Raw genomic sequence first — 11,685 nt, forward strand, 5'->3', positions numbered from 1 at the left:
TCTGTATGCTCAATCGGTATGGAAGAGAGTTGTTCCGCCGACTGTGGACCTACGGCCCGGATATGACATCATGGGCACTTCATTAAGCAACGACACCCCTCAAAGACTTCAAGCCATGAGAAGTACCTGTACATGCCTCTGGTTCCTTTTCTCTTGGCTTATGTTCGTCACAGGAATATTATGAATCCTACTATGGCGAATTTAAACAGCCTTCCTTTTGAAGTAATATTGATGATTTTGGATTGCTTCAAGGATAATTTAATGCTGTTAAGCGTCTCCCTTGTGTCCAAAAGACTATGCACCATAGCCCAGCCACGCCTTTTTAGGGAAATTACCTTAAGCTCTTCAATTATTCTCCCATTGTTGCTCCTGCTCCGAACAGTCGTCAGTTGCCCCGATCTAGCAGCACATGTGCTGTCCTTAGAAATAGATGACGCCGTGGACTCAGATGAGGAAAGCGAGCCCGACAGTCTAGCGAATTTTTCCCAAGCGAGGAAACAGCATACTGTTCCACTTGACTTTTGGGGAGCAGAAGTTGCTGTCATGACTGAGGAGGTTAGAAATCTCAACATCCCATGGCAAGATGCAGCTCCATCCATCCTAGAGACGACCGACGCAGGCATTCTTTCTATATTGCTCATCTCATTCACACCAAACCTCTACCATCTTTCCATCGCTGTGGATCATCGTCACCTTGATTTACTACTTAATCTAGCCAAGAGGCTAGGTGATGGCGTTTCGAGACCTCTTAGCTTAGGAAGTTTACGGTCCTTACAGCTTGAGTGTCTCAAAGATGGCCATAGCTCTAAAGTAACCTTTAGAGACGTGGCTTTGCTCCTTCCTCTGCTTTATTTAACTGAATTTCAGCTTAGTGGTTGCGCTGGATACAGCTGGGAGGAAGCTACTCAGTCAAGGCTACTTAGTGTGCTCGACAAGTCACTTTCCTTATCAACCATCTCAGTGATACAGAGCGATTTGGACGCAGCAAGTATAAAAATGTTATGTCGCTCCTGCAAAAGATTAACTGCCTTTCACTACGACGAGTGCGATATGGGAAATGAGGAGCTGAGCCATCAACAATTACACTCCTCTTTGCGCTCCCAGAGACATAACCTGGTAAATCTACGGGTTGGCCTCAGCAGGAATGATCATAGCAGCGCTGTCATTTCAACAGATGTCCAGAATAGCTCCTTCCTAGAGTATATCAACGCGAAGTTTATGGGTCTGGATCAATTATTCCTTGGCATTTTACCTCAGCTGCCTTCTTCACTGGAACACCTAGCGATACAGTACTGCCGAGTCCCTGTGCTCCAGACGTTGACTTTTGTGGCAAGCCAAGCTAACCAAGGTCTTTTACCGGCAATGAACTTAATCTCCCTTCACAGCGACATCTGCTACCCAGGAGGGATGCTAGGGTTGCCAGCAAGAGGAGCTACTGATGTCCTTTTTAAAATAGCATGTCAGGACTTACAGAAGCTATTTAAAGGGACGGGGATCACATTACGTGTTGAGAGTAATCTGCTTGAGAAGACAGTGCAGGGCTATGATTTTGAGTACAACCATGGCACTCCTGGCGCGTTTTGGCCATTCATTCACCTCCGATAAACAGGACTCTGCTTTATACAGCGGTGATTCGTATATAGCAGTTGGAAAAAATTATGCATCTCCGAGCTAGGCTGCGCATCCATTGGAAGAGGATCCCTAACCACTCAAAACCATGTCATGGATAACTCCAGGTAGATGGGGCTAGGTTGGGGGCTATCCCTTTTACCTAAGGAGGACGATCGACGTGGCCCGATGGATACGTTCGTACGTGTGGATACAGGTTATGTAAATATTTCGCGTCATTGAATGGCCAGTACCATGCAATACAGAATCCTGTAACGTTACCCAGAACACCTGCCTAGGTCTACTTATAGATAGTAAAGGAGATAATAGTTAAGTAAAGAAGAAGCCCTTATATTTAAGCTAGTAATAAAGGTACTAATAATAGGCTATAAAGAGTCTAGTTATTATAGAATTACTCTCTTACCTACTAATTACCTATACTTATCTATACTATTAGATAGTATTACTTAGCTTACTTTTACTTACCTATACTTACTCTACAGTTTAGTATCTCTTACCTATAAAGTAGCAGGCCTTTAAGGGCATATATAACTTCTGGCTGCATTGATAATACTGGCTTAAGTATGGCTGAGTGGATAGGAAGCCCTGTTTTCCATACCCTATGGTCATATGTGCTAGATACATTCATAGCAAGGGATATATACGAAGTCTGAAGGGGTCTTTGCCTCAGTTCAAACCCTGACAACATACTCCACAAGCTGTTGTACGCGATGCAATCAAAGTGATGAATACTTGTGTGAGCGACCCCTCCGAAGAGCAGTAGTAGCTTTTGATATTTATCACGATAGAACAGACCAACAACAGCCAAACCACGGATTGTCACTCGGGACATTGTGTTCAGCAACCATGGCACACTCTGCAAGTATCATGACCTATAGAAATATAATACCAGTCCGGACGATGTACTGGTCAGTAGGGCTTGATATCCATACCTAATCATAGTGGTATCTTATTCCAACATGACCGCACATTGAGCAGCGACCGGCGGCCAAATGCGCATTATCCCGGCAATAACATACACCACAACGCCAAAAGCATCCTCTCGCCGCTTCAAGAACTCCAATAGGCGGGGGGAGTCTGACGTTATATGCACCGTTCATCAACAAAAGGTCGACGACACCTTGCCATCCCCTGAGTTTCGCCCAGTCCAGGCTGGACCTATCACTCGCATCAACCGCATTTGGGTCGGCGCCAGCCTTCAGCAGTCGCTTGGCCACTGCAAGGTGGCCACGATACGATGCCACAATCAGCGGAGTGGAGTGATTGCGGCCGCCGTACGATTCAAGATTGGCGCCATTCTGGATGAGTTTGTCTACCACGGGTAGCAATGCAAAGGATGAAGCATAGTAAAGTGGCTCTGTTGCTAGAGACGCGTCCACCGGGGCCTCCAGTAGCAGTACTTGGACCCAGGACGTATAGTTTCCGCCATTCGGAAGGCGATGGGTGCCAAAGAAGCCCAGAATGGCCTCTATCTCTTGGCCCGGGAGAATGAATCCAGCTGGTGCTCGAGAGCCGCAATATAGAGGCCAGTTCTGGGCGGCGTACTCCAGCAACGGGAAACTGGAGAAGCGTCTTTCAAGGGACTCGAAATCAGCGCACGGTTGGCGGAAGGCGTCCATCGTCAAGTACGTAAGGCATTTCTTGTAAATGCGTTGGGTGGCTTCGATCTCGTTCAGACTGTAGAATGCGGCGGGCCCCCTCTTGATGGCTTCCGACGTGAGGAAGCTATGGACGGAAGAGTGGGCAAGACTGACGGTTGAGGTGTTCTCGTCGTAGACTATCAATCCCTGGCAAAGGGAAACGATGATGGTTGGATCGAATAGTCGACATTCGTCGGCGAGATGCCGGTCTCCTTCCTGCAGTGCCAGGGCATCAGTCAGCGCCGGCAGTGATAGCTCTTCTCGGCTGTATGTGATCCAAAGCAGCGCGTCCCTGACCAGTTCGCGATCGTGAGGAGGTATCCGACAAAGGATGAATTTGTAAGTGCTATTCAAGCTCTCCGGTATGGTTTCCAAGGCTTTGCTGATGTCTCTACCTGTTCGCTGCACGCTCAGCAGGTCCAGCTGGCATTGCACATATCGGAACCTAGAAGAAGGTCAGCAGATAAGCTGAAGTCGAGGCTCGTCAAAGCCGAGGTTCGACCGTACATTCCATTTGCATTCTTTGTCAAAACAGCTGCAATTTGATGCTTGATGTGTGACGGCAACCGGCGAAGAGTCGACCGTGATTCTAATTGGGTGCTCAAGAAATCCCGAATATCATCTTGGTTCGTGGACGGCGTCATCTGTACTTTATGAGCATTAATGTCGCTCGGTATTGCTGGAGTTGTCGTGCTGGTCACAAAGAGATGTATGTTGTCGGACGACCGTAGCAAAGTCAGCAGGGCGTCCGCCATGTACTCAGCCTCCTGGCTTTCATTAATGGCATCCACAATAATGAACAGTCTTTTCAATCGACGTCCATATCTTAAAAAGATCTCAATCAGTCCACCCGGAGTAGGAATAGCTCCCTGGTGGAAGCCCACCTCCAGTTCGTCGAGGATTTCTGGGAAGCTTTCGGTTAGCCATGGGTCAATCAAGTGTTGTTGCTCACGAAATTGAGGGTGTCGGCTTAAGTTTCAGGATTTAGAGGAGGGGCTGGATTGAAGCAAAGATCTTAGCTGTAGGTTGACAAGGCTGAGCTTGCTTGACGCACTGCGCAGCCTCGCCAATAGTAAGGAACAAATCACCTTTGGCGAAGAGTACCTACAAACCAATACGAGGTAGAAGGCAAGTACATCAACGGAACGGACGCACTTGTATGAGAAGCCCTGTTTTCCACACCCTGTGGTCGTATGTGTTTGTTTATAACTAAGATCCATATAGTAATAGGCTGATCTGGATTGAGCATTACTGCATGTTGGATGGAGTAAATGAAAGCAAAAGGACTTACTAGTCTTTGTTCCCAAAATCAGGCAAAGTATACACCACCGGCAGTAAATCAGATTGTCTGTAAATTACCTCAACTTAACAAGAGAATGAACAGGCATGGTAAGCTATTCCGGTGCAGCTAGCAAACACTGTCTACGCCGGCATGATCCCGCTTCATCAACTCTTTGAGTAGAGCATCGTTCTTGTATGTCTCCAGAGCCTTTTCTTTCCAAGTTTCCCATTCCAAGTCCCCATCAACGTCAATGGCTTTACGGAGGCCCTGGAAGAGGCAGAGGAAACCCTTCCAGTCAGCAAGGTCGTACCCACAACAGAATTCAAACCGGTGAAGGATCCGCCCGTTTCGCACAATTTCGGCAAGATCTGGATGCACTCTATTTTCCAATGATTGGGCAAAGGCCAGCTCATCCTCCCCGGGGTGATTTATTCCGTCATAGAAATCAGCCACGGGAAGAAGCAAAACTGGAGAGTTGAAAGCTGCCGATTTCGAATCCGTATGCGCCCATTCCCAGTCGACAACTCCTGTGATGTTGTAATCATCGTCAACCAGGAGATGGTCACCTTTGTCATCTGCATGCCTCAAGTAGAACTGGTCGGGTTCAGGTTTAGCATGTAGAAACACGGAAACAGCGTCCAAGGGGAAGCGATGGATCAAGAATGCATCAATTGCTCGATCAGCATATGACTCTCCCCTGATAATGAGATCCAGCGTGAATTGTATGCTTGAGACAATGTATTCTTGGCGAGAGGTGAAAGGACCAAGGGTACGCATCTGCGAGTCAATATAGTCCATTAACGATTCCCGTGCAAAAGGTCCCACATGGTCGGTGCCAGGCTGGTCCAAAGAGCCCATGGAATCAAACGGAAACGCTTTTAGTTCCATGTAAATGTCGGCTAGCTGGCTTATAATCTTCTTCCTCTGTTCTGTGGTTGTCAGAGACCATCGTAGCGACTTCCCGGGCAATTTCTCCATAAGGATATATTCGACGCCGATAGGATTCGCTTGCTCCAAATTATAATCGAATACTTTGGGAGAGGGGATTTTTGTCTTGCTCAGAAACTGAAGCGTTGCGACTTCGCTTCGCAAGATGTAGCCTCGAATATCTGGCGGCGGGGAAGTGGCATTAAATCTTCGAATGCGCGCGAGCCAGCTGATTCCGTCTTCAAACTGGATTTCGATATGATAATTCATGCCGCCCATCACCGAGGTACGCTTTGCATGATCATACTGAAGCGACTGCGGTAAAGAGCAGCGAACACCTTGGCGCAAATGGCTTGCTCGAGCGAGGAGTGCTGGGATGTTGATTTTGTTCAAGAGTTTCGTAATTTCCTTCTGCTCTGCTTCTTGAGCGATAGGGTCGTATAGCCGTTCATCCTAAGAATCGATAGTTAATTAATGCTTCGTGTAAGATGGCGCCGTTTTACTCACTTCCCAACTAGGGCAGCTATGATATTTTGGGCTCAGATGTTTGGCGCAGAGATGGCGATCACAGATGATGCATTGTCCATATATGCGAACTGACGGTTTGCCACAGTTTTCAAAATCGCAACTCCACATGGCCATGCCAGTCATCTCTGCAGTTGGTTAGCTGTGAGGAATGTAGAAGGAATGGAAAGGACTGACCAGTTTGATCCAGTGTCTAGACAGCAACAATGGAAGCTAGTTCCCAAACAGGTCAAGAGGTGACCTTGTATGCTATGCCATTGCCCAATCTCCAAAGGATTCAATGTACCGTGCAATACTGCCATCTCACTGACATATTGCTAGGAAGAAACCGATCCTCAAGAAGGAGCTCGTACCTGTCTCCGTGTAACTGACAAAATACCAGCAGAATAGACAGACAGTAATGAGACAGAGACTAGACAGATGTAGATCCAAGACCTCATCTCTGTACCTACACAGCAAGCAGATACAACCGCTGCTGACTGCAACGACCCAAGTAATGATATAGCTGTGTTTGGCTTGTGTAGCCAAAATTGGTGCTGACATTCAATCAGCTTGCCGGGCTAGCTCAATCGGTAGAGCGTGAGACTCTTAATCTCAAGGTTGCGGGTTCGACCCCCGCGTTCGGCTTTCTTTTTGCTTTCCTTTAGATTTTTATATTCCACCAGCCGTAAGCGAGGCGAGGGGCATTTTCTGACCGGAGAGTAAATTCAAATCGCTGGTCCTCTTTACTTGCCGTTCAAGACAGAAACAGTGGATGTCTCTTAATCCAGCCCAGTGTAGTCACTGCTTTACTGCCTCCATGATGTTTCCCGTTTTGACCAGTGGCTCGATGTATATTGTCAGTTAGCCGCAGTTATTATGCTGCTGTATGCATAGATGAATCTATACTCCGAACGGAACAATGCTTTGCAACTGCATTAGTTAGATGCTATCCCATTCCCAGTAGAAAGTTTCCAGGTGGAAGTATAAGTGGCCTAAGTGTGTTACCAATTCGCTGCATCGTTTCAAGGTCTATCACAAACTTCCAATCAATCATGGGATCCCTTGACTCTAAAACCCTTGTTCTTATCACGGGTGCCAATACTGGCCTAGGTGAGACAACATCGCCCAACTGGCCACAGGAGCTCATGGCAGTATAGGATTTGAAGTAGCAAAAGTTCTCTTTGCCCGCCCAGATCCCTACCACATCCTCATCGGATGCCGGGGTGCCATCAGTCGCGCAAGCGACGCCATATCCAAGTTGAAGCAACTTTCGCCCAGCAGCTCATCCACCGCGGAGCCACTATCCATTGACATCACGTCGGAGGAGTCCATAGCTACAGCTTTCAAGCAAGTCGAGGAGAAATTCGGCCATGTCGACATCCTGGTGAACAACGCTGGTAGTTTCCCCCTTGACCCATGGAATATCACCCATGTTGATATTCTACCCCACAGGCCTCGCCCTAGACACAGCGGTCACCTCGGGCCAACTCAGCGTGCGCGAAGGCTGGAACCAGACATACAACGTCAACGTCACCGGCACCCACCTCTTCACCTCCACCTTCGCGCCCCTCCTGCTCGCCTCCCAGGCCCCGACCCGTCGCCTGGTCTTCATCACCAGCGGCCTGTCGTCCATCACCGAGCACGCAGGCGGCATGAGCCCGCGCTACGCCCTCGCGCCGGCGGGCTGGCCCAAGCCGGACACCCTGTGGCTCCCGTACCGCGTGAGCAAGGCCGCGATGAACATGCTGGCGACCGAGTGGGCGCGCCTGCTGCGCACCGACGGGGTGGCTGTGTTCAACGTGTCGCCGGGGTTTCTGAACACTGGGCTGGGAGATAACCGGGCCACGGGCGAGTGGAGGGACAAGAGTGTCATGGGGGCGATGGATCCGGCCGTTGGGGCCGCGTTCTGTGCGGATGTTATTGAGGGGAAGAGGGATGAGCAGGCTTGGCCTCCGAAGGTGATCCGGAAGGACGAGGTGCAGCCGTGGTAATCAACGTCATTGGGCTATTGGAGTAGGGGGCTTTCCAGAATTACCCGAGCGTGTGGTCGCATGATTTTCGGAATATATTATCGTCGGTGCACATACATATTGGCGTATTACTCCGTTCAACGCTAGTTAAAACGCCGCGGGAATGCTGTAGTGCCGTCTTAGCTGCTGCATATATCTGCATCTCATGGCGTATCGGTAGCGGTTTAGATACTTGAGTCTCGCCAGGTGCAAAAAGAACGTAAGACACTTGTCAAAACCAGACCAGGCCGACAACTCACTGCCGCTCACCAGCAATATGGGCAGCCTCAGCGGTTCTCCGGCCATCCCAACAGTGGATATCAGCGCATTCCTCGACCCCCACTCTTCGGAGGAGGCCCGCCAGGCCGTTGTCGAGGGCGTGAGCAGTGCCTGCCACACATACGGCTTCTTCAATCTCACCGGGCACGGCATCCCCAAAGACGCCCTAGAGGAGGCCTTCGAGGTCAACAAAATGTTCTTTGCCCTGCCTCAGGAGAAGAAGATGGAGGTTTGGATCAACAAGTCTGTCGGTCGTTCGTTCAGGGGCTACGAGCCCCCTGGCATCCAGACTCACCAGGAGGGCTTGCTGCCCGATACCAAAGAGGTGCGACAGCCAATAAATACCCCAACTCCAAGCCCTCAGAAGCTAAGTGACCTCTTCACAAGACTTTTATGGTCGGCAGAGAAGTCCCGCAAGATGATCCCGACTGCGGCACCTTCTCGACCGGCCCAAATCTGTGGCCCTCCAGCCTGCCCAAGGACCAGTTCCAGGACCGCGTCATGGCCTACCAGGGCAGGATGCTCGAGCTGGTCGGGAACATCCTCGACATTCTTGCTCTGGGACTGCCCAAAGAATGGGGGTGCCCGCCGGACGTATTCAACTCGCTGCTCGAAAAGCCCTCAATCCCAATGCGATTCCTGCACTACGGGCCCGTGCAGGCCCAGGACCCTCGCCAGTTTGGAGGTGAGTTTACGGAGGTGGTGGACAGCTGAATGAGCATGTGCTTGTGCTTACACTCTGCTTCCCAGTCGCCGACCACACCGACTTCGGGTGCGTGTCAATCATCCTCCAGGAGCCCGACACCACAGGCCTAGAGGTGTACTACCCGCCGGCGCAGACATGGGTCCCCGTTCCTGTAGTTGAGGACGCGTTCGTGGTCAACATGGGCGACATGATGCAAAAGTACACGGGCGGCTACTACCGCAGCGCCCGGCACCGCGTTCTGACCAACAGAGACAAGCACCGTCACAGCGTCGCTTTCTTCCTCAACGGGAACCTCAAACTCAACGCGAAGGCCCTGGACGGCTCGGGAGTCGAGACAGTGGTGGGCGAGCACATCCGTGGCCGGCTGATTGAGACCATGGGTGCGACTGGCAAGTTGCTTCAGCGAGAGGTTGCGATTGCCTAGAGATTTACTGCGGGATGATATCGACTGCACTGTAGGAGAACAACCAAGCGAGTATGCTATGGATTGTGATTTGTGAAGCTATCTAAAGCGTACACACGTGACTAGCTAAGCGAACCATTGATGCCTGAGGCAGCATAAACAGAGATAGTCTTCAATAGACTCAATGTTTTCCCTGTCATCACACTCCAGCACTGGATTGTCCTGCTGAGAGATTCTACCCATATTTGCAAACATGCTATCTCTCCAATAGTGATAAACAGCCCTCAGTGCTACAGACCAGCTGTGAGACAATGCATTCAATCAATCGGCCGAGGATAATATCCTCGGACAATAGTAATACTCGGCGAATACCTCGCTCTTTTCTCTGGATTTATTCCCCTTTTCGACATTCAGAATAGTCAGGCCAATGGTTTGGATGAATAATCGCCCCTTCAGGGAGGACACTTGAGACAACTGTCCCGGCACATATCAGGGGTGACGCCAGTCAACTTCCACCTTTGGCGCGGAAAAGACCTACCTTTTCATCGTCAAAAGGCGCTGCTCAAAGGGTGAAATCTAGGGTGGTAGCTGTCATGTCCACCAGCTGCCCCATAAGCAGAACAGACTTGTATAATTGATTCAGCCTCTGCGAGCACTATGGAGATCTTAGCTGCAGCACTGTCGTCGTCATGGGAAGTGACGTTGAGCTGCGCAGCGCTGCTAGGCATCGTCTGCCACCAGACCTTCATGCAGCCCGTTGAGGTCGACAGCTGGGGATGGGAAATGGTGATCGCATACTTCAGCGTTCTCGGCAGTATCCTCGTCGGCTACATACTATCAACCGACTTCAGTCTCGCATCTGCACTCCTTCGCACCTACTCTGCCGGAGCGGCCTTTCTTGTGGGACTGTACGGCAGCATGCTGGTATACCGGGCCTTCTTTCACCGACTCGGCCGCTTTCCAGGTCCGTTTGCGGCGCGTTTGTCGAATCTATATCAGTAGGTAGACCCGAGATCCTCAATCTCTCCTGGATGGATCAGTTCCGCTGACTTTCGACGGCGAAGCTTGCTGTCCATGACGAGCACGAACATGCAGTACCACCTGCATGTCCAGACGCTCCATTCGAGATATGGCGACTTTGTGCGGACCGGGCCGCGCGAGCTCACGGTGCTGCGCGCTTCGGCTGTCGAGCTCATCTATGGCTCTTCGTCAAAGTGCACGAAAGGGACATGGTACGATCAGAACTCGGGAAACCCCGACAAAGTCGGCATCGAGAATGTCCGTGATAAGGAAAAGCACAGAATCCGCCGGAAGGCTTGGGACAAGGGGCTTGGTTTTCGAGGTATAGTCACCCAGGCAGTTATAGGATTAGGGGTTGTTTTCTTCTGACGGCTGTATAGCTCTCGACACGTATGAGACACGAGTATCAGGCAAAGTGAACCAGCTGATGACTCGGATTGGCACGGGCAGGCCGGTGAATATAACGCAAGACAACATCTTCTACGCCTGGGACGTCATGGGAGATATCGCCTTCTCCAAGGATTTTCATATGCTTCAGTAAGAGATGATCCACCATCCCTTCCAAAACGACCCAGGATGACCGAATGACGTCGATCACAGCACTGGTGTAGAGCATCCCGCCGTGGACGGTCTTCACTGGGCCATGGCAACCGCGGGAGTGGTCACGACCCTGCCATGGCTCATGAATATGCTGCGGGTCATCCCTGGCGCCACCGGCAGATTCGAACGCTTCGCGGAATGGTGCTACGAGCAGCTCGATCTGAAGCGAGAGGCACTAGCTCTGGAGAAAACCAGCGGCAAGACCGTGGAATCGCAAGACGTGATGTCTTGGATCATCAAAGCCCAGCAAGAAGGCGATCGATCAGCTCCCCCGACCGAGTCTGCAATCCGGGAGGACGTCCGCACTCTGATCTCCGCCGGCAGGTCGGTTCTCCCATCGCAGTCCACGCGCCAAGTTAACATACCCCCTACACAGCGATACCGTTGCTATTGTCTTCACGAATTTGTAAGAGCACAGCATCCCTCCCCTTCTCCCGGGCGAACCCCACTAATGAGCCCTACCCGCCACAGCCTCTACTTCATGGCCAAGCATCCCACCATCTACCAAAAGCTCCAGCGCCTCATGGAAGCCGAATTCCCCGACGGGCCCCGCGACTGGACCTACGAAAAGGCCAAGCGAATCCGCTACATCGACCACCTCATCCACGAGACCCTGCGCCTGCGCCCGCCCGCCCCCATGGGCTTCCCGCGGCAGACCCCACCCGAGGGCCTCCAGATCGACG

General features: G+C 50.9%; 4 protein-coding genes across 4 annotated transcripts; 3 read left to right on the forward strand and 1 right to left on the reverse strand.

Moving 5' to 3' along the window:
- Positions 1 to 2,561: 2,561 nt before the first annotated feature.
- On the reverse strand, positions 2,562 to 6,129 carry CDV56_101720 (uncharacterized protein; the record flags this gene model as incomplete). The annotated part of the gene is made up of 4 exons (XM_026755339.1): positions 2,562 to 3,714; positions 3,777 to 4,173; positions 4,689 to 5,931; positions 5,986 to 6,129. The coding sequence occupies 4 exons, from the start codon at positions 6,127 to 6,129 to the stop codon at positions 2,562 to 2,564; spliced, it is 2,937 nt and encodes a 978-aa protein (XP_026609885.1).
- A 908-nt stretch (positions 6,130 to 7,037) lies between these two features.
- CDV56_102328 (uncharacterized protein) lies at positions 7,038 to 7,976 on the forward strand (the record flags this gene model as incomplete). The annotated part of the gene is made up of 3 exons (XM_026755947.1): positions 7,038 to 7,095; positions 7,143 to 7,382; positions 7,438 to 7,976. 3 exons carry the CDS (start codon positions 7,038 to 7,040, stop codon positions 7,974 to 7,976), a joined length of 837 nt encoding a protein of 278 aa, XP_026609886.1.
- A 295-nt stretch (positions 7,977 to 8,271) lies between these two features.
- Positions 8,272 to 9,403, forward strand: CDV56_102486 (isopenicillin N synthase family dioxygenase; the record flags this gene model as incomplete). Its single annotated transcript, XM_026756105.1, has 3 exons — positions 8,272 to 8,598; positions 8,661 to 8,958; positions 9,024 to 9,403. The coding sequence occupies 3 exons, from the start codon at positions 8,272 to 8,274 to the stop codon at positions 9,401 to 9,403; spliced, it is 1,005 nt and encodes a 334-aa protein (XP_026609887.1).
- Positions 9,404 to 10,039: 636 nt separating this feature from the next.
- CDV56_102708 (uncharacterized protein) lies at positions 10,040 to 11,408 on the forward strand (the record flags this gene model as incomplete). Its single annotated transcript, XM_026756327.1, has 5 exons — positions 10,040 to 10,306; positions 10,496 to 10,724; positions 10,783 to 10,939; positions 11,003 to 11,326; positions 11,379 to 11,408. Coding segments are annotated over 5 exons (1,007 nt in total), but the record flags the coding sequence as incomplete, so codon positions are not given.
- Positions 11,409 to 11,685: the final 277 nt, after the last annotated feature.

Source organism: Aspergillus thermomutatus (assembly GCF_002237265.1).
Source record: "Aspergillus thermomutatus strain HMR AF 39 chromosome Unknown NODE_394, whole genome shotgun sequence".
Classification (NCBI taxonomy): Eukaryota; Fungi; Ascomycota; class Eurotiomycetes; order Eurotiales; family Aspergillaceae; genus Aspergillus; species Aspergillus thermomutatus.